The 22,804-nt window shown below is 40.7% G+C and overlaps 1 protein-coding gene across 2 annotated transcripts in view; it reads left to right on the top strand.

The window, feature by feature from the left end:
• The first annotated feature begins 503 nt into the window (after window positions 1–503).
• Window positions 504–22,804, top strand: part of trpm3 (transient receptor potential cation channel, subfamily M, member 3) — a 109,932-nt gene continuing 87,631 nt past the window's right edge. For both annotated transcript variants that reach the window (XM_062384800.1, XM_062384799.1), the window contains exon 1: window positions 504–1,259. In XM_062384800.1, the coding sequence (XP_062240784.1) occupies window positions 1,170–1,259 (90 nt within the window). In that variant the 5' untranslated portion in view covers window positions 504–1,169. The remainder of the gene's footprint in view (window positions 1,260–22,804) is intronic.

Below are 22,804 nucleotides of genomic sequence, written 5' to 3'. Positions count from 1 at the left end.
ATTCAGTAAGTAGGTCGTACTCCTCTTCACCGCCACGGCACCGAGTTGTTTAATGTGCTTACATCTTCAAGCTCCATCTGAATCCACTCTATAAGACAGGGCTTTGACTGAGCTTCACACATTTCCCTTTCGACCACCACACAGTGCCTCATCTCATCTCCTTCGCTCCCCTCTCTTCCTATTCTCCTTCTCTCTCTCTCTCTCTCTCTCTCTCTCTCTCTCTCTCTCTCTCTCTCTCTCTCTCTCTCTCTCTCTCTCTCTCACTCTCTCTCTCCATCTCTCCTGTTTTTTTCCCATGCGCAAAATCAACCTTTTTTCTTGCATCCATTCCCCATAGTTTCAATTTCAGCTTGTTCATCAATTGTATTTGATTGTATTTTGTCTCCCCTCTCTCTCCCTCTATCTCTCTCCCCCTCTCTCTCCTTTTTTCTCTCTCTCTTCTCTCTCCATCTCTCCCCCTTCCATTCTCTGTCTTTCCCTTTTTCTCATCTTGGAGACAGTAGTGTGCATGCAGCCTCAAATCTAAGCTGCTGTCTGTCAGGCTGCTCCGTTTATGCGCTCTGCGCTGCTCTTGTTTCCTCTTCTCTTCCCTCTGCGCTACACTGCACTGCACTGCACTGCTTTGCTCATTTCTCTCTCCTTTCTATTCCTCTTCTCACATCTCAATCTCTTTCTATCTTTTACCTTTTTCTCTACCTGCATCCTTTTCACATTCCAAGCTCTTTTATCTGCTGTGCATTGCCGTGCTCTGCTCTCTTGTTTGGGAAAATATTGTTCACTCTGGGTTTTTTTCGCGCCACCACTCTACACGCTCCAGCTACTGGTGGAGGAGGAATCAGATGCTCCTGGTGCTCCAGGTTTGGCTTGCTTCGAACTCTTTGGATCTGTGTGCACGGAGTGGAGAGGAGGACAGGGAGAAAGGGTGGAGGGGCAGTCAGCTGCCCAGGTGAGCGCTTCATTTGCCCAGGGAAGTAAAGGCTGGCAGTAGTGGTGGCGGCAGTAGCGGCTGTTTTTTGTCCATCGAGGGTCATGCCCTGGGAATTGCGTGCTTTTCAGCAGTTGGAGTTGGAGACCCTCTCCTATTTTTGCCCCCCTAGTGGGGCAGCATTGATCCTGGTGCCGCGAAAAGCTGCCGGGCACCAGTGGCTGCTCCGAGAAGAGTGGGCACCATGAACCAACTGGACGCGCCACGGCCAATCAACTGGACCATCAGAAAACTGTGCCATGCAGCCTTCCTGCCATCTGTTCGCCTGCTAAAGGTAAAAAAAACTTGAAAAAAGAGAGTGTGGATGAACTAGAAAATGAATGCCCAGGGAGATGTATCATAAAATATGTCAGGAAGCCACTCTGCTATCCTGCTGCTTTCCAAAGGAAGATAAATGGTTGTGAGAATACCAAATGAATGCAGAAGAAGCTGCTCTGCCACATATCTGGCTTCATTCAATGCATTTCGTATATAACCCAGTGGATGTAAGGCACACATGAAGAACAAATAGAGGATTTGGTTGAAAATGAAGAGAATTGCGGCAAAACTCACTGAGATTGGAGCATTTAGGTTTTGAAGTGTAAGGATGTGCAAAGAAGAGTGGAGGATAAAAAATGGAGACGGGTAAAGTGGGAGCATGATGCTAGAGAGATGCACAGAGTGAGTGAGCTTAGAAGAGAAAAATGAAAGGGTGTATATATATGAATAGGGGCTACACAAATTTAGGAGGTGAGAGAACAGACAAGCAAGAGGCTGAGAGTGGATTAGAAGGATCTAGTGTTGAATGAGAAAGGTTTACACAAAGGCGGAAGGTGACGGCCTGATATGTAGAAAGTTAAAGAGACTAAGTACAATAAATGTGCGAGGGGAAAAGGAAAGGCAGATGATGAACGAAAGAGGCAGAATATAAGGGAGGCGAGGATTTGCAGGCATAGCTGAGGAGAAGTGGGAAAATTGGAAATGAGGAGATTGAGGAAGAAGGGGATGTGCTACACCAAATCCCAGTAAACAGGTGTTCAAATGAATTCAACAATGCACCTGAAAGCAGAGCCTCGTGGGACTGGTGTTGTTTTGTAAGAGTGACTCAGGCTGGGTTGGTAGACCACACCACCTTGTCTCATCATCTGAGCAGCTGGTGGAACATGGTGTGCGAGATTGGGTGTACATAACCACCCGTGTGTCAGAACATGTGCGAGTGCATCTGTGCATTGGTCTCATTGCCTCTGTAAATCCAGAAAGCATTTATCTGGCCTGTTTACACATATTCTGATATCTAAAACCTAATCTGTATTTATTCAGGTGCTTTTATAAGCCAGTTACAAACCCCAGGCAAGGAGGGCTATTGTTGGGGGTCTTGAATGCCTCTCCTTTGATCTGGCTGTATCAAAGTGTCTCACAGAACAGTGGCGCTGTGATGTTGAACCTCACAACCACAGTGACTGGGCTCACATGTCAGGCATTTGCATTTGTATAGCCTGGTTAAATGAATATCATTGTAATCGGTGATTAAATGTGCGCAGGATCCATGTGTGCACACAGTGGATGTCTGTCTCAGGATACACATGGTGTACTTGCCCACACATGCTTGAGGATTTCATATTGTCAGTGTCTTGATGCATTTGTGTTTATGGCATTCAAAGGGCTGCAACGTGCAGTTATAGCATAAAATGCAAGAAGCTCCAAAAGTGCCATGATATTCCGAAATTACAGGTGATTTTATTGAGTAAAACCCCTTTTCTCACTACCTCAAATGTTTAAGGGAATTTACACACATAGATTCATTTTTAATGTTTTTTTAAGCTGGATCCTTGAGTGTCAGGACTTGATTAGATTAAATATATCAAGTCAGACTTAACATCTGCACAGCCTCATAATTACTGCAAGATTGAGTTTCACTAGAATTTAAAGCACCCAGCTGTGACAATGAAATATCCCAATCCCATAATTCCTCTAAAACAGCTTCTTTTTAGATATGAACACACATTTAACACACAAACACGCACAGACCCACAAACACACATGAAAACACACACACACACACACACAAACATACACATACATATAAAGAATTCAACAGATTGTCTGGATCAGAAAGTGACAACAGGAAAATGTCCTTAATGTTTGGGTAAGGGCATCTAAGGTAGAGCATCCAAGTGACAGGACACAATGTGTATGTTCCGTTGTAGAAATCACATCATCGCAGGCATCAGCTCTGATTGCCAAAAGCTCTTGAATCTCTTTGTCTTTCCGTGTTGACATCTTGGCCGTCTTCCATGTGTATGAGATATTTACCTTCTTTTCCTTTAGTTTTTTTCCTGTTTTGCATTTGTTGTGTGTAAGACATTTAATCAAAGTTCCCCCTCACTCACTGTGAATTTTCTTGCTGTTTTCACGGGCTGGTGGGATAAGTTCTGGGAAATGTCAGCATCAACGACTCAGACATCTGTGTTTTCACATAGAGCCCCCCCCCAACTAAATATCAGGAAAATATCCAGAGTTCGATGCATTGTCTGGAAACATATTATATGTCTAAGCCTCTTGTTTAAATGATGTAAAAAATAACTTGGAACTATCATTTTTATTCACGTGGATTGTTGCTTCAAAGTGACTCTGTTCAGCTGTTGCTGCTTTTGAATAGCTGATTTCTCATTTTCGAGGTTTAGTACTTACAGATTTGGTATTGGCAGCTGAACCTGTAGCCTTGCTTATGTTATAACTATGGATGAAGGAACAGAGGATTATGGAAACTGCGTTCACTGTATATCAATCACCTCGGGGAGATATCAGGCTGTCAGTGTGAAATTAACCTAAGAGGCCTGTCATTATTGTTGGAAAGTTCTGCACGACAAGCACTTTCCTCCCATGTCCCTCTAACTTATCACCTGCCTGCTGCTGCCAGCAGCATTCTCGCTGTGTGCTTGTGTGTGCATTTGAGTGTGACTAGAATTTATAGGCTGACAGTGATGTTTGCTGTCTTCCTTGGGCAGGAAAATATGTCCAGCAGATTGCAAGTTCGTACTTGTGCGTAGGTGTGTGCTTGTGCACGACAGTTTTTACGAGTATGTGCATTTATGATGCAGTGCTGACGTTGCAGTAAACATGTAGACTGCAGGCATGGGTGTGTGAGCATATGTTAAATTAAACTCAACTACTATATCTGTCTCTTCCAAGCTTACCAGTAAAGCAATCATATTCCATGTTTCAACGCAAACACACACAAACAAACTAGCCTACCTCAAGGCTTCGATGCAGTTAATGAAAAAGCTATTACCAGTTTCACTATCTTCATTACCCTTAAGTAATGAGCCTTATTGAACGTATGGATGCTTGTGTTTGAGACAGACCTGGAGCACGCTCACTTATTGATCAGCTTAAGGTATCATTTTCACAGTGGCTGGGCCTTGCAGCACCTGATGTGGAAATGGTGTACTGTCCATTAAAGGTGTGTGTGTGTGTGTGTGTGTGTGTGTGTGTGTGTGTGTGTGTGTGTGTGTGTGTGTGTGTGTGTGTGTGTGTGTGTGACAAATGTTTGTTTGGTGCTGTTATTTGGTCTGTGTGTCTTTTATATCAGCTCAGTGAAATGTGATTTACCTGCAAAAGATTTAATATACATATGAAGCTACAATAAATACGCGATACAAATAGATTCCCCCTATTGTGTTGCAGTGTGATTCTATGGTTCCTCGTGGCAACAGCAAATCATAGAAATTATCCAAAAGTAAAATTTTTACTTCACACATTTGTTTCTTTAGTAGAGTGACTCGCTAAACATCTCAGTTACGCTTTTTTTTTTTTTACTTCTAAAAATACAATTCCTTTCACAAGTTCTTTGTAGTGCAAACAAAAAAAGTCACACTTTCTTCTCTGTTTTCTGTCTCCAGTTACACTTTTTAAACACCTCACACATTTAAGAATTAAACATTTCAAGGTTGCAGGAGTAATAGTGAAATGTGCTCCGCTTCCCTCTCTCAGAAGGATGTGCTAAACACTTTGAGTAGGTAGGCCCACTTAGCAGAAAGTGATGCTATTTCTAAACTTTATAGCGGCAGAGCATATTTTGCTTATTGCCCACAACTTGCTCATCTCTCTAGGAAAATCCCAACTGTCAGCAAACTTGTGATTTGTTGCAATTCTGTGGAATGTGTAGCTCTTCCTCCTCCATGATAATCTCACCCAGACCAGCCCAACTTGACTATAAATGGCTACTGACAGCAGTTGGGGGCTTGAGAACCAGTTTAGAGGATGGATCTAAAAATGAAATTATTGGTCTCACGTCTTTTCTGACACAAAGATGTTACCAAAAAATGCGACCAGAGTTCATCCCAAAGTGTTAACCCGGGCAATAACCTTATACCCCGTTTATGCTGGTGCACCAATGCCAATCAGTGGATCTTACACTCCTGAGTTCTGCGATGGGTTCATGTCAAATTTGATAGAAAATACACTCAAAATTTTCCCAAGAAATACTTGTGTTTTTTTCTGTAAGAGCAGTCACACTTCAGTTACTCAGTTTTATTGATGGTCCCAGGCTGACAATGAATCAAGTTTGTACCGACATGAGTTTTCAACAAGTAATTAAATGAATTACAACAACTTCCTATTGACCTTTAAAGGGCCAAGCAATTGGTGCTGCTTGACAGAAGAATAATGTCCCGATTAGACAAGACTGGGTTTCCTGAAGTAGGACAAGTGAGAAAAATGAGAGGAAGCACACCTGGAGTTTCATTCTGGTCCACGTTCTCTCAAAAATAGACAGCAGTTTTCAGGTTATTGTCATTTTTAAATCTTGTGCCCCGTCTAGTGCGTCTATCCAAACCATTATTAAATGATCTTTGCTTACATTTTTAACAATGCTTGTTTCTCCTGGAACAATTAGAGGTTATTTTTTAATGTCTCTCGTCAACTTTAATACTCTATTTGTTTCAGTCTTGTACAGTTGTCTTGTCTTTTTCTTTTTTAGGCAACAGCCTGTCTCACACGGCACATTATTTGTGTTCTTTAATCCTACTTTTGATCATCATACCACAATAACTTGTCTCAACTGCCTCTTCTATATCCGTTTCAAGATATTTTTATGTCACATCTCTTCACCCTGTGAGAAAAATCAGACAGTAACGACATCTGCAGTGCTCTGCGGAAGTTCTGCAAAGAGAAAGCAGCAGTGAATACAGAATTAATCCTTTCTTTGATTCTCTTAATGAAGTTTTGCATTTTCTGCCTCTCTTGTCTCTACCAGCCATATTTTCTCTGTCCCATCTGTCTGCCTGTCTTTCTCTTTTTCCCTCCCCGCTGTATCGCCTCTCTTGTAGTTTCTCTCTCATCCTTTATTTCCATTGGCTCCTGTTATCATAAAGCATAGATAACACTCCATCTTATGCAAAATACATGTTGCTGCTAAAAAATAAATGTCTCTAATGCTAAAAATAAACTTGGTACATACTAAGATATATGCAGCCAGAGTGCTTTATATCCTCTAGTTAGCTGTGACAATGAGAGCACATTCTGACCATGTTGCGTGATAAAGACACTAGTACACATTTATCTCTGTGCGCGCTCTAACCTCCACCAAGGAAGTGATGTTTTCCCCATTTTTTGGGGAAGGTTTTGTCAGCAGGACTACACAAAAATTGAAGAACTGATTTCCATGAAACTTGGTGGAAGCAAGCATGACGGATTATGCTGTCATTCTTTAGCATAGCTTAAATCTATCTTTAGTTCCTGTACAGGTACACAATATGGTAGACAATTAAACACATGATTCACCATTACATCAATCAACAGGGTCACAAATAAGATAATGAATTACAAACATGTCCTTGGTCTTCTTCTTTGGTATTTGGTGAACCGGCGTATAACTCATTGAATGTCTCAAACCTTGCTTTTTTTTTTTTTCCAATTAACTCATAATTACAGCATTGAGCATGCAATTTCAATTTAAACATTACCTTATTAATTAGCCAAAATATGAACATAAGCTGCGAATTAGCACCTCATTCCATTATTTGGCCTCACAAAGGCTTTTTATTTCCTGTTTGGCATGATTACACACAACATCATGGGAAGTGAGACAAGCTGTTTGCAAATTTGTCTTTAACGGGAAACCAGCTTGAGGAAACAATGTGTCGTCATGCTCTCTGTAGTATTCGTCTCTGAATGCATTCGTCCTGAATTAATGCAACAGGCAGCACAGAGGGATTCTACCTACCAGTCAGCGGCTGAATCATTTATGAGATTCAGTGCTGAAAGGATCTGCAGTTTCTGGATAAATGTATAATTTGATAAAGCTTCTTTTAGCTTTCCACTGTGGAAGTGTCTTGCATGCGCACAAACGTCAGTAAAACACACACACAGATCTGAATTTTGTGTCCATCCACTAAAGGAAGGTCCCATTCCACCATCCTCCCACCGTGAGTCAGAGTTGCAGCGTCTGTGACCGTATCAGTAGAGTTATGAACTCTGAACACTGACCTTTGACCAGTGTACTGGTGGTGATGGTGTGTTTAATAATGCATCTGCACAGTATGTCATGAATCCCCCTGCTTTATAAATACTTCACACTATATCGGCATAGAAAGTGTGACACTAGCGTTTGGTGAATTGTGCATTTATGTGTTTTCATTTATATGTGTTGCCTGGTTTTTGTGTGTACAAAGGTTTGTACACATAGTTTGTAGGTTTCTGACTTTGCACAACCTTATACTCCTGCATTTTCCTTTGAACCAAAATTTAATTTGTTTGCAGTATTGCAGCTCCTGAGCTTTGAAGTAGATTTGTATTCCACCATCACCATTACATAAGGTGGTTGACATGATGGCGTGTACTGACTTCAGTTCAGTCCGAAACCATATATAAAACAGTAAGATAACTTATTTTGATTTTCTTTTTAAACTAGACTATATTTCGTGTAGATTTGGGTATCTACTGTGCTTTCTCCGATACTCATGTCTATATTCTATATTTTTATAAAGATTTTGGTGACTTAACGATGCCAGAAAGAATCGACAATAAGAGCAGTTTTTTTATTACTAGGGCAAATTGGAAGTTGAAAAAAACAACAGTTTAAAGTATGTTAACTTAAACATACAAATATAGTTTAGTCATAACAAAATCAAATTAAAAATAAAGCATAACCATACAACAAAAATGTAACTCGATGTACAGACAGAACAAGCTTAGTAAATCACTGATGTAGTTGGGTGGTGACGTTTGCGTGGGCTTTCTTTTTTCGCAACGGTTGTCAGACTGCATGCGTATGTGTGTGTCATAGGTTTGGCTTGTTGCATGTATAATACAAGATTAATTATTCATATATTCATGGTTCCTTGGAAGGTAATTGACAGCTAATCCATAGGTCACAATAAATCCACTGATCAATACAATACCCTGTAATAATCTTCACATGTGATTGTTAGGGCTGTTAAGATAATGGAAAGACACCGTGAGGTGTGAGAGGGCGGTGGGAGAAGTATTGAAATTGCATCCTTGGCTCAGGAGACTAAAATCAGAGGCTTTCTAATGAGATCTGTAGCCATATTGTTACTCAGGCTTGCGCAATCAATCAAGCTGTTGTTGGTGTTGAAGCCGTCTAACAGATGCTGTTTTGACAGTGTGGGGAAATGCAGTCTGACAAATCAGCACCATGGACAGTGACGGCAGAGCCTTTCTCACTCACAGCTCTGATACTGAAGTCAGAGATAAGTCCCAAACAGATTCTATATAAGTCTTAGTTATCTTTACTACACTCATTCTTATTCACTAGGGCTGCCTCCATTGATTATTTCCATTAGTTTCATAGATATAAGAAAGCCCAAACACCAAAGCTGAGGATCACAGTCAGGTTAAGAGACTTGTGACGGGGCCTGATAGCATGTATGTGACCCCAAACATAGAGGGTCTCCAAGGGATCTGGAGTGCAGACCATCTGAGTTACTGGAGTGCTACTTATGAAAGTGGGGGACATTTTGCTCTTTTAGATAATGGTACAAATGGAAGACTGCTATTTCAGGTTTCAAAGCCTTAAGAAATGTATAGATTTTAACATGAAAGTTCATTCTTGACCTAAGAAATTTGTGCAGTTACAATTTATAATAGTGAATATTTGAAATTGTGGCCCTTCACATGGTGTTTTACTATTCGCTCGATCAAAGATTGTGCTGAGTGTAGATCCCGAACATTAATTAATAATATTCGTTGGCTTTGCTCAGATTTGATTGCGGTCGTCAGGATTGGGACTTTGTGTATCAAGAGTTTGTGTTTGTTTCAGCATCTGTCACATGAAATCATGTCCTGAAATTTGCACTTAATTAGAATCTACAGTGACCGAGTTTCACCTGTTTAAAGTGGTCTGTGAGTAATTGATATGGCCTTGGTTGTTGTGGTGTCTTTGTGTGTGTTTTGTATAAAAGGCTCAGTCAGATTCCAGCTTATGATTACAGTATAAAAGCCTGCATCTTTTGTAGACACCAAACATCTTATAAAAAATGCACAGTTGCAGCCTGAGAAGATTGAATATTATTATAATCATTCTTTGCATATTGCAGATTTAATATCTTTCCTCAGCACTGGAGTGGTATCTTTTGTATAAGCTGTTATAGGATTTCGGCCTTTATCTTTTTATGGCATAAGATAAAAACAAATATGTTTTTTTAAAAAGGTTTTATAACTTCATTTTAGAGTTTGCTGAGCTGGTTGTTTCTGCCTCACAGATATGTGGAGCACACATTCTTCATTTTTATTGCATTTTAACTGCGCAATGAAAAAAAAAATTCTAGTTTATTTGCACACAGATGCAGAGTGAACATTGTGGTCGGTTGCTAATCTCCATGAAAGTACAGCATCTCTAGCACCTTGTGTGTTGTGTTGGAGGACCGGTAGTGCCTAAAGAAGAAGCGTGAGTAAAATAGTGTTTATAAAATGAAAAGTGTGAAAGAGAACAAGAGCCTTTATGACAGGAAGTGGTTTTATAATATGAAAACTGTTGAAGGAGAATAAAAATTCTTTACGACAAGAAGAGTCTTTTCACAAAATGCTTTGATCTGCGAGAGCGCTGGAACAGAGCGCTCTCGCTTACTGCCCGGCCTTATGTAATGTTTCCTCCCTGCTTCACTATCCACCACTATCAGTGTCACTCTAAGTACCCTCCGCAACTCTGTCTATCTCGAGCTCTGTGGATGAAGAGAAACTAAGTCATCAGGAAATACAGCATATTCAAAAAACTGCTGATTTCATCTTATGAAATCACATTGTTTTTATAATGTATTTTATTTTATCCTCACCTAAGAATGTTGTGTTTACATTGCTATGTAACTGACATGATTACTAATAAACTACTGACTTGATCTTATTGAAACTTGGGGGAGGGGTGTATCGGCCAAGGAAGAAACCATTACATTTTGAAGCAGATTGGATAAGGGGGTGAAAGAAATAATGCAGCAATCTTAAAGAAAAAAATCGGGCATTATCAGGGGAATGCTTTCTATGAGTGTGTGCAATGTGGTGCAGGTTGATTTCATATAAGGAGACTGTTGGGCCTTTGCGGAGGTATGCAAACAACTGAGAGCCATTCTAGTTGAAGATGTCTTGGTCAGACGGGAAGTTACAAAGGGCTTGACAGATTCACACTCTAGGAAGGGAAACATGGATGTTGCTGGCAAAAAATAAACCATCCAAGATGAATTTATTGAATAATTGCACGTTTGACTATTCAATTCATTGCTTTAATCCTACAGTAATAGGTGTTTTGATTACAAAACTTGAATATATGTAATCAAGCTTATTTAAACACCCTTCAGGGGTTGAACTGAATGAAGAAATGCTCAGTAACTAAAACAGATGCTTGCAGCTCATGAAATTTCCTGAATTTTGATTCTGCCCTTTGGATCAAATTATGCTCTGATCAATATTTTGTCCAGCCGACAATTTGCAGTGACAGGAAGTGGAACAGGTCGTAGCCCACGTTTGATGCTACACTTTTCTTATACCCTTATGATCTCCTCTGTCACCACATATATATCATTAGTTAAGGCTTTTAACAGGTTTTTTTGGCTTTCAATAAGTCTAAAAATAAGAAGTGGCACTATTTATTTTCTTTGTATGCCCCCCCTGTCTATATATATAGAAGGCATTCACATCTATGCGTTGATGTTTTTTTTCTATAACAGTTACTCGACATCACTCTTTGTTGCAGTACAATTATTTGTCTCTCTCCTCTCCTCTGTCTCGGCTCTTTCTCTAAACAAACATTATTATTTGCAGCTCCACAGAGTCTTGTTTTAGCGTTAGGGACCCGGGTCTGTAGCTGTGTGTCGTGGCATCTTAAATCATGGCGGAGCAGCTGCGCATCCTCGACCTTCTCCAAAATGTTCGCATGTACGATCCTTGTGGATCAACGTACTTACTGTACACAGAGGATCCACAAAACTAAAATTAGCATGCTGATACATATCATGCACAAATCTATACATGTATTTATAAATAATACTCAGAAGTCTCATTTGCACTCAAAAGCTAATTTACTGGAGCACAAACACACATACACACATTTTTTTTGTTTTTTTATTGCACGTGTGTGATTAGTCTGCTTCCGCTCTGGCTTCGAATAATAAAAGTTAATTCCCTCTCCACCAAAATGGAGAGAATAGATAAAGAGTCTGTACCCACTGCAGGCATTAGAGTGTTTTCCATCAGCTGAAATGATTCCCAAATGCACTCATGCACCTATACACACACACAAGCATGTGATACGAAAAGAAAAAAAGGTAAAGAAAATAAAATAAGCTGGAATTATTTTTGTTAAAGTTACTAAGACCAACTGTATGCAAATTGTTCTCATTTCCATCCCTCTCTCCATCTATCCGTCTCTTCATTGCTGCCTTTATCTCTACTCTTCTGTCATTTTCACTCTGTATCTCCTCCCAACCTCTTACCATCTATCACTCTAACTTTTGTACCCTTTAAATAGCTCTAAATCTCAAGGCATGACTACAGGACAGCTCACTGGGGAGTTCCACCGGCTGCCTTCAGTGTGTGTGCATCTGTCTGTGTGTGTCTTCGTGTACATGTGTATGCATAAGTGTGCCCCTGCCTAAATATGCATGTGTTCTCAAGGCCTTACTAGGTGCAACTTAGCTTCTGATGGAAATAAAGAGGATGGAGGTGGGAACAGTACTAAGAAAAGAGTGTGGAGGTGTGGAAGAATGTGAGAGGAGAGCATTTTTATCACAAAGGTAAATTAAATAGCGTGTGTGCAGTTTGGTGTAGCTCTATGTGTTTGTGTGAATGTGTACTGCAACGCGTGTGTCTGTGTGTGTAATTTGGGGTAAAATAGTGTATGTGAAAGCCGTTACAGTAACTGTGTGTGTGCGTGTGTGCGTGTGTGTGTGTGTGTGTGTGTGAGAGAGTGTGAGAGTGTGTGTGTGTGTGTGTGTGTGTGTGTGTGTGTGTGTGTGTGTGTGTGTGTGTGTGTGTGTGTGTGTGTGTGTGTGTGTGTGTGTGTGTGTGTGTGTGTGTGTGTGTGTGTGGCTGTAAATTGGATATTAGGACATGGAAAATGAAAGTGAACAGCATGGCCACAGAGGGGCTATTTTTGTCCCTCGATCCATCTCTCAGTCCTTCTCACGCTCTCTCAGTGGATTCTATCAATCCCTCCTTCTCCCCAAACTTTCCTCCTCCCTTTTTTTCCCCTCTCACCATCATCTCTCACTCTTTCCTCCTTTTCAATATGTCTGATTTATATCTGTGGCCACATCGGTGCAGTCTTTCACACCATTCACATTGGGCTTAGAGCCCCCCACCCTGAGGGGATGGCTGTCATTTTAGCTTCCAATGTTGGTTTTTACAACACTAAAGTCTAAAATAGCCTTTGCAGTCCTCCTATAAATCGTCTCTACATACAGGGATTCATAATGCAAAAAGGCTACATCCAGAAGTCAGATTTTCAGTCTTTCCTAAATTTATTACATAATTTTCAGTTATGTCTTCTTTTTTTAAATATATATTTATAAATATATTCACACAGCACACTTGTTATGCCCCACAGGAGAATTCTGCAATAGTTATGCAGGATTTCCCTCCGCTTCTTTTCATCTTTTTCTTACCCGTTTTCACAGCAGACAGCTCAGCTACGGTGCATTATTCTGTTTCCATAAAAATTCAATTTCTTCCTCAGCCCCAGTCAGAAGATTTTCATATGAGGTAAAAAAAATGAGGGTCACCCTGGCTGATAGCAGGCCGGGCTTTATTTGACAAGAAAGATAAAGAATGAGATCAAATGTAGTCAGAAGGTCAATTGTAGAAGCTGTACGGAGAGTGTTCTCCAAAAATTAAGAAATGCTTCACAGAAGAGCATGTTGGCATTTCAGGGTGAATTGTTTTGGACGGCCATTCCCACGTGTGCACGAAGGGCACAGAAAATACAATACTCAGTATGCACTGTCCTAATCCAAACATTCTCTTACCCGCACTTCACTGTAAACAGTTCATGTTTTGATATTCCCGCAAATACATCCACGCTGTTTCTTCCTGTTCTTAGATACTTTGCGCAGCACATATATGTAGAACAGATGTGCCTCCCTCTCGAGTGCCCAACAACAGTGGCAGAACATCAAGAGGATTATAAACTCTGTGAGGACAACCAGAGACTAAACCATCACTGCCGGCTCTGCCTGCTTTTCAGCATGATCCCAAAAGGCAGGAGGAAAGTAGGATGCAGCACTTTCCCTGAGATAGACGGAGAGAAAAGGGGGTGGGGGATGGCGCAGAGGAATCCAGAAAAATAAGGAAGAAAAACTAAAAGAAACAATAATAAATGGAAAAGGGAGAAAACTGGCTAAATGAGGAGGAATGAATGAATGGACAGACAATGTGAGGTAAAGAAAACTGGATTCAGGGAGTCGGTGTGATGATGAATGTGTGCCTGGTGTTGTGTGGGATTGTTGGCAGGTGCTGTGCCTCTGAGCACCAGCTCCTCTCCTGCCAGCAACCTTATGTAATGAAGCTTTATCCCTGTCACTCCATGAGGGTGAGAGGTGCAGCGGCACACCGCCTTCCCCCTGTAAACGTACCATGAAGAAATATAGAGCCGAAGACCATGAATGAGAGATGCTTTCTTAATTTCTCATGTTTGGCTTTTAGTGGATTACATCTCCTGATGTGACTCAATTAATTGTGGTAATATGGCTTTACTTTTCAAAAGTGACATTGGTCTTCATCTGAATTCAGTGCATTATAAAAATGCTAATCAGTGCAAAATACTGACCCCTGATTTTCAACAAATAGGGAATTGGTTTGCTTTGCTTCCTCGGCTGTTTAAATGACTATAAATACATGTAGCTGTTAAGGGCCCTGCAGCCAGCAGGAGGCCCCTAAACTGTGAAATTACAAATGGGAAATCCTCTCCCACATTTTTTCATCATGGCAATTATCTTACACATTATTATACTCATTCTTTTATACCATAAAAAAAAATTGTGTTACAAAATTGGCATAAAATTCTGGCATATTTAAAGATATTTGAACAGCTGTTAATAAATGTGTAAAAATAATTAAAGGTAGGGTTGTTCATTTGTTTCTGAACCTCTTTTGATCATATTTGTTGAAATACGTTGTAGGATTTGATCTGAGCCAACAAACCTATTAACATTACTGATTTTCTTTAGAGTTCAATAAAACACTGACCTAATGCTTGATGTCAAAAAAATTGTAGAAAGATGGAGATATCTAGTTTGAGATACTTGCTTCCAACAAACATATTATCCACCACAATGTGTAAAATGACCTGGATCAAATTTCAAGGTGTATTATTTACAATTTCTCTGTACAGTTCTCTGCCAGTCTTATACATATTTAGACAGTCCTATTCCAGCTCAAAGTCACAGGGTCAGGTGGGCAGGCACACAATTCACGGTTGAGCGGCACTAGGTTGAAAGTGAAAAACACTCCTTGTTATACTTGTCGATCAGGAGAGGTCACATCTGGTTCACCAATGTGTAGCGCGTGCAGAAAGCCTGTAATGCACAGTGTCGGTCTATTTCCTGCCTGATGGGATTCCATGTATGCTTTTATCTCTGCCTGCCCGTTGCCCCATGAGGATGCATTATATGTTTTCATAGGAAGAACCCATGTTTGAGTTGCAAGCCATGACCTTGAATGTTTTCATGACATACTTCTGCAGAATCAGCGTCCCTGCACTGAAGTGTATGTGTATCGCATATGTGTGTGTGCTCGTCTGGTAAAAGGGGGTCAGATGCTTCATTGAAGCTGCTGCCAAGAGAGGCAGACAAAGAAAGCCCAGACCAGAGAGAGGCTGTAAATGAGAGTAGCTATTTGGGGAAACCTCACACTGCACAGCTCTGCACCACAGGTGAAAGAGACACACGAGTCAGTTCATGGGCAGACACCAGCTCATGAGTACGCATGAGAAGCTGTGCAGTTAAGATTCTGTTCACCCTCATGCTTAAACATACAAAGATACACACACACACACACACACACACACACACACACACACACACACACACAGTATCTCCCCATCCCGCCCATATTTGCATGTTTGGATGCAGGCATTTCCCCGCATGGAATTGGATAGATTGATAGAATGGGGCAGGCGTTTGAGGTGGGAATTGCAGGGAAGAAAAGCAATTAAAGTGGCACTCAAACGGTAGTGGTGCAGCAGAGCATCGGATGGAGTCAGTCCCTTGCTTAATTACGCTTAGCCATGAGAGCCCTCACCACGAGATGTGTCATCAAAACACACCCACAGAGCCAGGAACATGAGGCCGGGCTTAATATTAATATGCAATGAGACTCTGTTGTCATAAATTAGATATCGTGAGGAAGTCTGACCAGGTAATAAATGTTTGGTTAGAGCTCTTAGTCGTGGAATGAAAAAACAGGAATTTAAAAACACAGTGAGGTGCAGCCAAATACTATGAATAACAGTAATATGACTATAACTTGAGAAGCATGTTGTTTTCAGAAAGGAAAATCTGAGGAGGTATCTTTGTTTGTAAATAGGATTACATAAAAACAAGAAAGGGGGTTTCCACTAAAGTTGGTACAGGGACACAATATGGGTCAGGAACAAACCCATTCAATTTCAGTTTTTTATTTTTTATTTTACTTTTTGTGTTAATAACATTTTCAGCCTTTTTGAAGGGTAGAATATTGGATCTTGTTGAGAAAAAATCAGATAGTCGGAAAAAACATCAACAAGTGTTTTATATTTGGTTTAGCTTGATTTACTTTAAGGGGACTATTTGGCCTTGGCGGAGGTATGTGATCTACTGAGAGCCATTCTTGTTATTTCATGTTTTTTTTAAATGTTTATTCACTTTATTTCAGATGCACCCTTTCTTCGAATCCATTATTTCTAATTAATCCATGTCTCTTTCTTACCTTTGCTCATAGGGATATGAATATGCCTGATCAAACATTGAGACATAGTGAATCTGTGTTGAACAATTCCACATTAAAATGCAAATTAATTTGTTTCCCATGTGCAGCCTGTGGGCCAAATGACTCACGACGCATCCTTATCTCACTAATCGCCTCTATATACAGCAGCGAAGTCACGTGGAAGAAGTCATATAATACACAGGATGGGTTATGTAAAAATGTGTTGGCACCACAACTAACCTGCAGAGTCACAGATGCTTGTTGAAGCCTCCGAAGTATTTTCATTGATCGCAAAACTGACCTACTCATGCATGTAGTCAACCTTAGCACAGAAGCTCTCACATATAGGGGATGATGATGATAAACCATAATTATATTTTACATTGTAAGAAAAATGTCAAGCTACAACCTTGGAAATGTTTGAATTGTAGCCGCCTGCAGTGTATTTTATTTTCCATTGTTAGGTAACTCAAAGATTTCCAGCCCTGGTTCTTACCCTCTGCCTTTATTTTGTTGAATTGCTGCCATCCCCGTGTAATCCAGATCCCACACATGTACTTCTCGGTGGTCATCCTACAGGAATGTGTCTGTGGGGTGACAGCTTGACAGTTTGAAAGGAGAGGGAAAAGAAAGTCAAAGAGAAGGAGAGGCGAGAGTTGAGAGCTGGAAAATTATGAGGTGTTTCAACAGTGGTAGGACAGGAAAGAAAAAAATATCCCAGTTTCACAAAGAGTGAAATATAGAGAGAGGCTGAAGCCTCATGGCAATAATGAGTTGCTGAGGGAATGTGATGATATGTCAGGGAAGGGAAAGTAGTGAAGAGGCCCAATGTAAAGCAGAGAAACCGAGGAATAGAATAAGAAAACAGGCTGATTAGTACAAGCGCCTATAACAGCAGGAGAGGGCAGCGAATAAAAGAGAGCGAGACAGGTCAGAGATGAAGAGTGAAAACCTGATAATGGATGTTGAATGTATAGGAGACAAGCTGTGAAAGAGAGAGGGCGTAAAGACAGAGGTTACACGCGCTCTGATCCTCAGCCAGCTCTTTTTGCCTTATCAGGCTTGTCCAGACATGGGAGAAAAAACGTGTACCCAAAATGCACTGTGGCTTTTGCCTATCGGCCTGGAAAGAGCCCCTAACCCATTCCTATCTGCTCAGAGGTCGGTAGCCAGAGCCAGTGGAACTTCATCTCTGGGTCCAGGGAAAGAATTGTGTGCAGAGCTCGGTAGACAGGAAAATACAAACGCACATATACAACCCTAGATTTCGGCCATCAGCCAATCGAAGATGGCGCCAGGTCACATCACAGTCATAATCTGTGTTGGAGTTGGCTGTTCAGACAAGCATTTACATAACCTGCACTTACATGCTCACTAGTATGAGTCTTCTCCTGGTTTGATCATATTCGGCCTTACACGCAGCATTGAGAAATCTGGTCACTCATTGATAAATACAAGTATCCTGGTGACTTGTAACTGCAGGTGCATGACATGTTTAATATTATCATGGTAACAACTACACTGCCTAATGGCTTTTAGTGGGATTAGCGCCATTAAATTCCAACATGGTGTACAGGGTTTGGCTTATTCAATTTATTGGGAGACTAGAGCGACGGAAAATATTAAACATGTCCTCCACTTTGGCTTGATCCGTTCATGAGACAGGAGGAGACAGCAGTTCAAGTTTGCTCCACATGTGAAACGCTTTCTTTGCCGCCACTGTTTGTGTTGATGCTGCTTCACTTGGCTGAAGCCACGCCGTTGCAGGTTATGGTAAGAAACAAGGACAAGATCAAAACATGCACCAGTCCTGGTTACTGAAGAGTACTCCATCTTGTATATGTTTTTTTTAAAGGGTTTATCCAAGATCCAGATAATCAGGATAGGACCTTTACATACTTGAACACAGGAAACCTGATAAAAACCAGGATTCTAGCATGTATGTTAACACAGTCATATATATATATATATATATAAACACAAATTATGACATGCACAAATACACACTTGCAAACAAAATTACAAAGCATGTAAACCAAATGAAGATGGTTTTGTGCCAGTTTGTGTCAATATATAGGATATCTTCTAAACTAAACCCAAGTGAAATGAAACCACTGCAGATCATCTCCCTAGATAAATAGTTGGATTTCTTATGCTTCCAAAACTGTCGCCCAGAACTTTCGGGGCAGAACTCAGCTGAACCGAGCTACAACCCCCCGGCAATATTGAGGGAAGCTGATGAGCGTGCTGTCTAAATGCACACATTACTTAGTGACACCACATTTATCCCAGGGCTTGTTTAGTGACACGTAATTTGCAGTGAAAGGTCCTCACCTAAACACGCCTGCATTTAGAGACCAGTCAGATGAGCAGTTTCTGTTTTATCAAGGCCACTCTGTGTATATCTGTTTTCTCCCCTGTGAGCTCTGCCCATTGGATCAAGGTAGGATTTAGTGTAAAGCTCTCTGATTGACATTGATGATGAACACTGACATTCCTCAAATGAGCCAAACTGAAACATTTCACACAGACAGGAAGAGCAAAATTACTTATTATTATTATTATTATTATTATTATACATCTGTATATAACTAATGCACATACCCTATAATATCATTGTACCTATTTATTGTCCTCAGATGACTACAGCATAATCAGACCCAGGGTTTTGTTCATACTGACATTGTTTGCATATGTGGCAATTCGAGGCAAATTGGTTCTCCATGTCCTGTTGTCTCTGTCCATCTGTTGTAGATTAACCTGTCTGTCTCATTCCTGCCAACCACATGTTTCTGTCTGTTCCCAAGGAGCTTACTGCAGCTCCTCTGTTTGACAAGCCACCACTTGACAAATAGACTTCCTCTGAAAGCAGCAGAGTAAACTGATATTCATTTATTGTCATTCACCGACGATTGTACAGAAATTTCTTAAGAGGAGGAGCATATCAGGTATCTGTAAAAAAGTACTGCTGCAGATATAAGATGGACTACCTAATTTAAAGAGATGTATTTTTTAATTTAAGTAGAAAGTCAAATATTTGTTTTATCTTAGCTTTTTTTTGTGACTGATTGGGTTGCAATGCTTGGACTAATCTAACAAGACAACTTGGCATGTTGCTTCTGAGAAGGGACCAGATGGCAATGATTTGGTTTGAATTATTTTCTATTTACACTGTACGGGGTTTTCATTTTTTAGTCTTGCAATACGTTTTGGCACCGGTAATATGCTATAGGAATCAGTGGAGCTTATTATCAGACTACTTTCTCTTATCTCTTGTGTATCTCCAATCTGCAGAAACAGGGGGGCAATGATAGTTCATAAAATCTTTTACACTGATTAAAATAGCCAATGTGTGTGTCTGTTCAGCATCTGTGGTGCTGTAGAGCTCGGTTTACAGACCAGTCCCACTGCGAGTGTGAACACCTTTAATAATTATAGCTCTGCTGACCCAAAATGTGAAGCTGAGTCGTTTGATGTGAAATCCAACTATGACATGGTGCAGCTGCTTGTTCACACAAATTACGTGAATTCCACTGAACACACATAGAGTTAGAGAGAGAGAGAGAGAGAGAGAGCACCTGATTGCTGTGCCTAGAGGTCTGATTGGGGACAGTGCTGATTGTCTGATTATCCATTTAAATGCTGCTGCTGAGACCCATCTGTATTCATTTCCCTGGACAGGGACATACTGTTGAAATGACACCTTCAATCTTGGCAAATCCACACCTTCGTGCTACACTAAGCCCAAATGCTCATCAGCTTAATGCATCAGTAAAGATTCTATAGAGTACAATAAACAGATTAGATGCTCTTGCCCACATCCTCCTCAGTTTCAAGCTCCTCTGACTCATTCTAAGTCTTTATGTAACAGAATCCAATTTTGTTTCAGAGGCTAAAGTGAACATTCTTTGCTGATGTGCGGATCCACTCACTACAACTTGAACTCGACCTGACACTGACAGTAGGTCTCGGCTGGATAACGAACCCTCTTTATTAACCCTGCTCCATTTGGAAGGTCATGTAACACAGAAAACTCTGAGTCTTGTTTCATTTGTCACTCGATGGCATTTATTCATGTTAATATGGCACCTCAGCACAACCAGAGTCTCTCTGTATTATATAACTGATTATATAATATAACCTTATGAGGCTCTATCATCACACTCTCAGTCCTCCAATTATTGGACAATGGGTCCACTGGACATTGATATCAACAATGTGTCTGTGTGTCTGTGTCCGCACAGGCAAGCAAGCAAGAGAGAGGTAGAGAGAGAGAGTGGTGAGAGGAGGGCACTGAGTGAATCTCGTGCAGCTGCGCTGTGAATAAAGATTTTAGCAATTTAAGGAAAGTATCGATCATTATCTGGTGATCAGTGTTGATATTGTGGCGTTGGCTACACACAAATCAACGAGAACAGAATAAATCTGTTCGATAAGTAGTGAAACTGTAGCGGACGTCAGCTGAGTAGGAGGTCCTTCTCAATTGGCCCAGGACTCATTTGCTTTCACACTGCTGAATGAATGTGGACCCATGTGGCTTTAAATGTGGTCTTGCGTGATCGGAATCGCTTTCCGACTGAGTGCGTTCACACCTGTACTCAGAGCTGTACACTTGATTTGTAACATCAGATAAATCCCTTTGCATGAACCACCTCTCAGAATTTATCCCTGGGACTGTTCCTTGAATATAAATTGTGAAAATTAAACAAATTTTTATTGCTAAATTTATAAGTGAAACGTGACCAGTCTAAATTTGAAAGACCCGTATAAATCCTATCCCATTCAGCTGGGTCAGCTACAAATTTTATTAAGTAGCTATTTCCTAATTTCTGGATCTGGTCTTGTTTCATTGTATATCACTGCATTCCCCCCCCCCCCCCCCCCAACCACCCCCTCTCTCCCTCTCTTTCTCTTCCCTCCTTCTATTTCTGCTTACCTCAACAATGAATAGGCATTTGCATGTTTTCACTGCAGGAGTTTTTTTCTTGCTGAAGTAATGATGTGTAAATACAGGCCATTTACTGTACCATCTACTTCCTCTTTGTCCAATTAGAGGGCACAACACAAATCCCCGCTGAGCAAGGACAAATAGCACACAAACTGCTAATCACAGGAATTACAGGGCACTGCCGGCTGAGAAATCGTGATTGTTTGAAGAAGGGGGAGATAAGCCCGCACAAAAGTTTTTCAAGACCACTGATACCTGCCCCCCAGCCCCACCCCAAAACCCCTCACCAATCCGTCCACCCACACTCCCACGCAAACAGTATAGAGATTTTGTGTAATGTTGCAGATAGAAATCACCTTATTTCACCTTTATTGTGTTGACATACCCGAGGCAAAGAGAGATTAAGAGAGACCAAGGGATGCATCACAGAAAAAGGTCATGTGGGTAAAATGTCAATATCACCATCTTACATTTGTGTAAAAATCGATACTGTTCATCATTGCAATACCTTTTTTTCTTCATCCACCTGTTGAGCTGAGGGCAAATGAGGGCATGTGTGATGTAGAAGTGAGACATCTGTCTGTGTATGGTAGATTTCATAGAACTGACTGTTAGAAATTCAGTTCACAAATCATTAACAGTAAGATTAGAGGAAAATCAAACAGAGCAATATAGACATGGAGTGAACAGAAGCATGTGTTTGACCCACATATGTGTGTAGGCGTATCTGTTTTATCTGTATGTATGACAGGAAATAGTTTTTGTGTCACGGTTTTTCTTCTCATTATATTGCCATGTCTGTGGTTAAACACACCATCGCGGCTGCCCATCCAATTAGTCTTAGATTCCCACAGCACACCACCAATGACACAGGAATAGATACTCCATTAACAGCGATGGAGAGATGAAGAGGAGGGAACAAAAGCAAGAGACGGGACTCACATTTGTCCTTCCTCAAGCTTTGTCTGAAGTAAAGAAATTATGTCTTTCATGGCATGATTAACAGACATCAAGTCGTCAGTCTGCTGAGAGAGGAAATCTGAATATCACCCTTTTTCATTAAGTCTAACGTTTAGCCTGGGGGCTGTTTGGAAATTATCAAAACAGTTTCATATTAAGTCAAACACTAGACTGGAATGCCATACCAAATGTTACCACCAGGCATTTGTACTAAAATCTTGGTCTGAAACTATAGCAAAGATACTTGTGGTGTTACATTTTGCATCAGTTGTAAGAAAGGACCCTATTTATAAACTTTGAATAAACAGGTGGTAGATGGGACTCATCACCATTAATGAGTGTCTGAATAACAAAAACAGCACGTGACAATGGAACAACTGATTCTCCAGTTCAGGATTCTGCGTACTGCAGTCGAACTTCACCAAACTTTGCATAATCTGGTCAACAGCTCTTTGTGCTGCAGCGGTGATGCAGCTTCGGGGTTCGGCAGTGGGTCTTTTTTTCCCCTCAGATCAATA

Source organism: Platichthys flesus, chromosome 3 (assembly GCF_949316205.1).
Source record: "Platichthys flesus chromosome 3, fPlaFle2.1, whole genome shotgun sequence".
NCBI lineage: Eukaryota > Metazoa > Chordata > Actinopteri > Pleuronectiformes > Pleuronectidae > Platichthys > Platichthys flesus.
The sequence above is the reverse complement of the archived record's forward strand: the minus strand, read 5'-3'. Positions and strand labels throughout refer to the sequence as shown.